The following is an 8,078-nucleotide window of genomic DNA, read 5'->3' as shown; positions in this document are numbered from 1 at the left end:
TCTTGATCTCTCTGTAACATTAACTAAAATTAAGATTATCTTTGAGAGAAAATGAGTTGCATGCTCTAAGATTACCTCACAACAAACAATTGCAAATCCAGGATTTTGGTGTTACCATGTCAATGTGTAGTATGAGGTGTCGACTGTATTAGAAGTTTCATTCTCACATTAAAAATCCCGGCAATTATATGCAGATTTAGAGGTGTAAATGAGCCAAGCCGAGCCTAGTATTAGCTTGTTCAAGTTCATTCAACTTAGGCAAGTTCGAGCACGATCCCGAGCTTTCAAGCGAGCTCAAATTTCTGTTCAACCTCGGCTCATTTAGTACACTATATGTTCACGAACGGTTTGTGAACAACCTGTTTATTTAAACGAACCTTACATGAACTAATAACTTAATAATAATCGAGCTTCTTCAATAAATGAGCTTTGTACTTTTGATATTTGAAAATTTCAAAATTAGCATGATAATTGAATCTTAACTTATGAATTCAATAACTAAATTAACAACTGTAAATAAACCAATGATTCATGAACATAGATAAACGAGTAAATCATGATTCATGAACATAAATAAACGAGTTGTTCATGAACTTATCTGAACGAGCATATCTATGTTCGTGTTCAATCTCATTTATTAAACGAGCTTCAAAATTTGTTTAAGCTCGCCTCATTCATTAAATAAACATACATGAACGAGCTTCAACCAAGCCCGAACGCGAGTAATTTATTGATCAGCTTGGTTCATTTACACCCCTATGCAGATTGTGCAAGTAGTTACTCCGTAGTATTTTTTATAAAAAAAAATTCATGTAATATACTACCTCCGGTTCTTATTACTCGCAACAAAGGGGTATTATTTGTGAGACATAAAATATTCATTTATTACGAGTAATTTGAATCGGAGGTAGTACATTATCTACTCATCGTATTAAATTGGGCAAATATTTTGATCCTATATTAATCATACCCAATAATAATCCTATCTAGACCATGTTTATTAAGACTCGTTAACCTTTACTTTGACCCTATTATCATGGAGATATCCAACCAAATAACTAGATTACTCCATAAGTGTGAAAAGGTGAACCAATTGCACAATACAAGGAAAATGATACGAGTAACATTGTGATTAGAATTTAGAAGTTTTAGTTGGTGACGCTAACAAGGAAAAAGGAATCAATTTCAACTTTTCCTCATCTTGGTGTTTTGTACATGGTGCAAATTATTTCTACACTCCACTTTATTCCAAAGACCAAAAAGTTACGATTAACCTAATTTTGGTAGAACTTAAACTATTGACTATTGAGTAGCATTTTCTCATTTTTTTATGGAGTAATTTTTATTTTTTATTAAGAAATTAACTATTACCTCTATTTATTTGTAACGATTTGACATAAAGTAAAGAAGATTTGTTAAAACGAGATAAGCTAAAATACAGTCCCTGAACTATGGCATTAGTTGCATATTTGGTCACTCATCTTTCAAATGAGGCAAATTGGTCCCTCTATCACCCTTGTCTCACCATTTCTGGTGGAGGAACTTATGAGTCAGTAAAGTTTGGGGATGTGTACTGCCAACTAAGCAAAAGTTAAGGGACTTATCCTAGTTAGCATTTGTTCAGGGATTAAAAATCATTTTTTTTTTGTCAGCTACTAATTAATATTTATTATTTATTATGTACAAACTTTGATTAAAATGAAAGAAAACATACCCAAATTTTTTGCTTTTTTTAAAATTAAATGACTATTTTTTTTAAAAAAATATGACTTAGAGAATTAAAGAAGAAAATTAAATATGACTTAAAAAATTAAATACTTTGACTTTCTTTCAAAAAAAATAAAATAATTCGAATTAAAGAAATAGGAAAAGGAAAAAAAAAAGGGTCGGCCCTCTCTTTTTCTTTTTCGGTTTGGCTGCTCTAATGGGGAATCCCCTACTTTGCACCTCATTAACGATCATCATCAATCACCATCTTTTAATCCCAGCCTTTGATTTATTTTGTGATTTAATCTTGGCCTCCTGATTTAATTAATTCTGTACAAGCTCATGCACAATATAGTTCAGCCGAACCGGAGGTTTGGGTTGCGTGGTTGATTAATGACGGTGGTGAGGCTGCAGACGGGTGGAAATGGGGTTATGTGTTTGTGGCAGGTTGTTGGTGATGTGGGGTGAGAAAAGGTGGAAAATCCTATAGTTTTTTTTAATTTTTTTTTTTTGGAAATTCTATAGTTTGATTAATGCAAATCATAACCAAAATATTAATGTTGATGGGAAAAAAAAATAATGTTAGTTAAAAGATTCCCTTTTAAAAAAAAAACTGACAAAAAAAATAAAAAAAATTTAATTAATCATGGTTCCTAAACTTTTGCTAACTAGGATAGGTCCCTAAACTTTTTTTAAAATATTATTTTTTTTTTGCCATTTGGTCCTTAAACTTTGGTGACTCATCTTTTTTCCACCGGAAAAGTAAGTTATGGGTGGTTGAGGGACCAATTTGCTTCGTTTGAAAGATGAGGGACCAAAATGCTACAAATACTAAAGTTGAGGGACCGTATTTTAGTTTAACTCTTGTTAAAACTATAAAGTAGTATCTTTCTACTCCGTAATATACTTATATACCTTGTAAAAACTCGCAACAATATAATTTTTTTTTTTTGAAAAGAAACACACATATTTTTTTTGAAAAACACACATATCTTAATTTTTTTAACAAACATACTCCATATTTTATTTTTCTCTTAAAAATTTGTACTGTTTTACAATAATCAACTCTCCACAAAAAGTCAAAAATAGAAAAAGAATCTCCCCCATATCCCCTCCAATAGCCATTATTCATTATTGAATCAATTCTATCCAATTTTTAAAAATCAACCCCTAATTAACTATTCTAATTATCACAATTATCAAAGTTTGTCAATGACACACTACCTTGTCATCAAAAACCAAATATTTTAAAAATACCCCCCCCCCCCAAAAAAAAAAAATCCATACTTTTTTTTTTTTTAATTATTCCGTATTATTTTTAAATTAAATTAATTAATTTCAGAGTTTACCAATTTTATCCTTTTGTCACCTCCCACAAATTACAATTGTCTCGAATTGATTAGTAGTTGTCATCCCATACTCAACCAACCCCACCTCCTTTCTATATAACCCCAAATCCCCAATCCCCTCTTCCCCTTTTCCTCTCACAAATTCATCCTTCCACTTTCTCTCTCCTCCTCAAAAATGGCGTCTTCTTCATCAATGGCTTCCTTCTCTCTCCTCCTCCTTTTCTCTCTCCTCGCCGTCTCCTCCGCCGTCGACATGTCCATCATCTCCTACGACCAATCCCACAACCTCCTCCCTTCTTCCTCCGAACGCTCCGACGACGAAGTCATGAACATCTACGAATCATGGCTTGTTCAACACCACAAGAATTACAACGCTTTGGGTGAAAAGGAGAAGAGATTCAAGATATTTAAGGATAACTTGAAGTTAATCGATCAACATAATTCCGATGATTCGAATTCGTTTAAATTAGGGCTTAATAAGTTCGCTGATTTGACGAACGATGAGTTTCGATCTAGGTTTTTGGGGAAGAAGAAGAGTGAGAGTTCTTCGATGTTGAAATCGAAGGTTAAGAGTGATCGGTATTTGTTTAAGGAAGGTGATCAGTTGCCGGAGTCCGTTGACTGGAGAGCGAAAGGCGCCGTTGCTAAGGTCAAAGATCAAGGGCAATGCGGTAATTTCACTTCTTCCTTCTCCTTCTATTTTCGAATCTTTTTGTTCTTTGATTGTTGATTATGCTTATCTTACTTTATTTGATGAATTACTTAATTGTTTCAGATTTTAACTTATTACGGTAATTTTTCCAATTTTTATATTTATATGTTAGTTTAGATTTGAATAATGATTAATTTGGGTAGGGTTAGTGGAAAAATTAAGAATTTATGGTAATTGGATGAATTTTTTTGCAGAAGAACCGGATTGGACTGTTGTTTGTTTTTACATGAGCAAGTGGTTGCGTATAATTGGGTGGAATTTTGTGTTGTTTCAACTAAATAAGATGCTTTTATCGTGCTGATATCTACCACTATTTTCCATTATAAAAGTTAAACAAGGAGATATAAAGATGATTTTTTAAATTTAATTATTAGTAGTTCTTGTATACAACAAATCGTTTTGTATACTCTTATAAGATAAATAAGTTCAATTATTCCAAATCACTTAAAAATTGGCTCGTTGTATTACCTCGCAAATAATATTTGCAACGATTTGACATAAAGCGGAGAGAAATAATCGTTGTACATAATATGAAATGGAGGTAGTATATAAGTATTTGGCTGATTAGATTTGTGTTGATCAAGTAGATTATCAATTTATCATAGTGTAAAGGTTCAGTGTATGTAGCCTGTAAATTAGGGAAAAGGTGAAGCAATCCGTGAAATACAGAAATATAGTTAAAGTAGATAGAAGAAGTCAACAACTGGAAAATATTTTATTTTTTAATGAAAGAAATTGAATTTTATTGTATAATTGTTTTGCTAGAAATCAGGATAGTGGTTCTGTTCATGCTTTATAATATTATCTTAATTTATATTATGAGTGATAATTTTCATTAATATTGTTGATATTTGTTTTGTTTATCAACTTGTCCTTTTCCTCTCTAATCATTAATCATTGTAGATCAAGAAATAAAATTGGGTTATTAATTTATTATTTTGTATAGGACTATTATGATGATTTTTTATGGAGTAATAACAATTATCTAGTGTGAATTGTAAACTTTTGTTGTAGACTGGCCCCACTAAAAGTGCCTTAATACAATTTTCATTCTATCAATCGATCAATCAATCGATCAAAGCCTTAATCCCAAAAGTGGGGTCGGCTAACATGAACCAAATTTGATTATTCCGTGTAGTCATCAACATAAATCTTTCTCCTCCATCCCTTACGATCCAAAACTTCATCCTCACGTAAATCCATGCACTTCATATCCTTCCTCACTCCTTCCAACCAAGTCATCTTTGGTCTCCCTCTTCCTCGTTTAATCCCTCCATGGTCCCACTCTTCCACTCTTCGCACCGGTGCACCCTCGGGTCTCCGTCTTACATGTCCAAACCAACGCAGACGATTTTCCCTTAATTTATCTACAATGCCTGCCACACCTACTTTCTTGCGAATAACCTCATTTCTGATTCTATCTCTTAAAGTGTTTCCACACATCCACCTTAACATGCGCATTTCCGTAACCTCCATCTTTTTAATATGCTCTTTCTTAGAAGCCCAACATTCTGTACCATAGAGCAACACTGGTCTTATGGCAGTCCTGTAGAATTTTCCCTTCAACTTTAAGGGAATGCTGCGGTCGCATAACACTCCCGTGGCCGCTCTCCATTTAAGCCACCCTGACTTAATCCTGCGGGTCACGTCTTGATCAATGTCACCATTCTTCTAGATGATCGACCCTAGGTACTTAAAACATTCACTCATGGTCAAATCCTTTCCATCCAAACTCACCACTTCATTGCTTGTCCCCCTCTGAGTGCCAAAACGACATACCAAATATTCAGTCTTACTCCGACTTAGCTTAAACCCTCTAGATTCCAACCTTTGCCTCCATTGCTCCAACTTGACATTAACCCCATCCTTAGTCTCATCCACCAAAACGATATCATCTGCGAACAACATACACCATGGAACCTCATCTTGAATTGGTCTAGTTAATTCATCTAGAACCGTTGCAAAAAGAAAAGGGCTTAATGCAGACCCTTGATGCAATCCGATTGTAATAGGGAAATCTTTTGTCAACCCTCCACATGTCCTAACAAGTAAAATCCACATGTCCTCACATTTGTTGACACATCCCGATACATATCCTTAACTAGGTCTACATACCTTCGTGGGATACCTTTCATTCTATAAACTATCTTTTTCTACTTTTGGCGTTTAGATGGCCCATATAATTAGATGCCCCACTAATTTCCTTAGTGTGGTCTAAAGTATCTATACTTGTCTATTTTGTATATGCTTATTATGTGGCTTGGATATGAATCTTTTAGAAAAAAAATCTTTAGAAATTTAGAATAGTTGTTGAGATGAGCATGATTGACTTGTAGATAGCAGGTGGATGATGTTCTATAAGTGATACTTAAATATTATGGAGGTGTTAAGTTGTTAACTAAGATGTAAATTTTTCTAATTGTGTAAAAGTTGTGGTCCATGAGAGTTAAATTGATGTGAATATTTGTAATTGTGTGAAAGGTATGAAGAGTGTATTTGATGTGAATAATTGATGTTTTTGAGGGCCAGTGTTCTATGCTAGTCTTATTGAAAAAGTAAAGAGTTTGATTGTTATCTAGTACTTGGTGTTTAATATAATCTTAATTAAGTAGTTACCCTCAATGTGTTCGAGCAAGGCTGGCTCAGAGGATCTATTTCTACTGCTGTAGTGTTATTTATTTATGGAAGATATATTTGGGTTTTGAATCTTTTGATTAAAAGTTGAAGACTTGAAGTATTATGGTATTGAACCTTTTTATTTGCTATTGAAATGAAGGGAGTTGTTGGGCATTCTCCACAATTGCTGCTGTGGAGGGAATTAACCAGATTGTTACTGGGGATCTGTTGTCGTTGTCTGAGCAAGAACTTGTAGATTGTGATACCACTTACAATTCTGGATGTGATGGTGGACTTATGGACTACGCATTTGAATTCATCATTAACAATGGTGGAATTGATACTGATGAGGATTATCCCTACAAAGGAACAGACGGCAAATGTGATCAGTACAGGGTATGTACTGTTATATTTTGCATTTAATTAGGAACATTGAGGACACCTTCCATGCATCTGATACTAGATTGACACACATATTGACCTACTCTCTCTTTTTTCTTCCCTTCTTGCAGAAGAATGCCAAGGTTGTTACAATTGATGGGTATGAAGATGTCCCTGAAAATGATGAAAAGGCATTGCAGAAGGCAGTTGCTCACCAACCCGTTAGTGTTGCCATTGAAGCTGGTGGCAGTTCCTTCCAGTTCTATCAGTCGGTATGCATTTCCCCTTGTTATCCCTTTTTTTTTTCCTTGGAAGAAAACTGATTTTTTATCGTTCTGCTCCTGAAGAAATGTGAATGACCAATGTTTAAATCAAATGCAGGGTGTTTTTACCGGAAGATGTGGAGCAGATTTGGATCATGGTGTTGTGGCAGTTGGTTATGGCTCTGAAAACGGAAAGGACTACTGGATCGTGAGGAATTCATGGGGTGCTGATTGGGGAGAGGGTGGATACATAAGGATGGAGAGGAATGTGGAGCACTTGAAAACTGGTAAATGTGGTATTGCTGTGGAGCCATCATACCCAGTCAAGACCAGCGAGAACCCTCCTAACCCAGGTCCTACTCCTCCATCTCCCCCTTCTCCTCCTTCAGAGGATGTAACTTGTGATACTTACTACTCATGCCCTTCTGCAACCACCTGCTGCTGTGTCTACGAATATGGCCCTTACTGCTTCGCTTGGGGTTGCTGCCCATTGGAGGCTGCTGTCTGCTGTGCTGACCACTCTAGCTGCTGCCCTCATGACTATCCCGTCTGCAACGCTAGGCAGGGTACTTGCAATGTGGTAAGCACACTTTTACAACTACTTACATACTTGTATTATTTAGTGATCATTACCCCTTCTGTCTTGTTAAAGCTATAGAGCTGATATCTTTTTCTTTTGCCTAACAGAGCAAGAACAGCCCATTGAGCGTTAAAGCAATGAAGCGTACTCCTGCAAAGCTCCACGCAAAGTTCGGCATTTTTTAAGCACTTGACATTGCAAGCTTGCAACTGCGAAGGATTTCTGAACCTGGCAACTGCAGAATACGGAAGAATTAGGGTTGCTTAGGTTGCATTCAGGAATACCATTGTTGACCATGCATTGTTTCTTTCAGCATGGTGGTTTTGTAAATACGAAGTATTATTTAAAAAATTGTACTAATGCTCTTTAATGGCAACGAAGTTACTACTATGTCAAGACATGACAACAATGCACATTGGCTTTAAGGAATCATTGGTTATGTAAATAGTTTATGCTACCTTTACTTCATT

General features: G+C 35.1%; 1 protein-coding gene across 1 annotated transcript; it reads left to right on the top strand.

Moving 5' to 3' along the window:
- The first annotated feature begins 3,184 nt into the window (after positions 1 to 3,184).
- LOC145558961 (cysteine proteinase mucunain-like) lies at positions 3,185 to 8,076 on the top strand. The gene is made up of 5 exons (XM_081620337.1): positions 3,185 to 3,727; positions 6,545 to 6,780; positions 6,897 to 7,037; positions 7,147 to 7,608; positions 7,716 to 8,076. Exons 1-5 carry the CDS (start codon positions 3,232 to 3,234, stop codon positions 7,791 to 7,793), a joined length of 1,413 nt encoding a protein of 470 aa, XP_081476463.1. The 5' UTR covers positions 3,185 to 3,231; the 3' UTR covers positions 7,794 to 8,076.
- Positions 8,077 to 8,078: the final 2 nt, after the last annotated feature.

Source organism: Chenopodium album, chromosome 9 (assembly GCF_948465745.1).
Source record: "Chenopodium album chromosome 9, dcCheAlbu1.1, whole genome shotgun sequence".
NCBI lineage: Eukaryota > Viridiplantae > Streptophyta > Magnoliopsida > Caryophyllales > Amaranthaceae > Chenopodium > Chenopodium album.
Note: the sequence above shows the minus strand (reverse complement) of the source record. Positions and strands in the feature narration are given on the sequence as shown.

What these genes read in the sequence shown, in the direction of transcription:
- LOC145558961 (XM_081620337.1), top strand. Translation starts at nt 3,232, where the DNA reads ATGGCGTCTTCTTCATCAATGGCTTCCTTCTCTCTCCTCCTCCTTTTC. An exon ending in GCAAATGTGATCAGTACAGG is followed by an intron (nt 6,781 to 6,896) that starts GTATGTACTGTT and finishes CCCTTCTTGCAG; the next exon opens with AAGAATGCCAAGGTTGTTAC. An exon ending in GGCAGGGTACTTGCAATGTG is followed by an intron (nt 7,609 to 7,715) that starts GTAAGCACACTT and finishes TTTGCCTAACAG; the next exon opens with AGCAAGAACAGCCCATTGAG.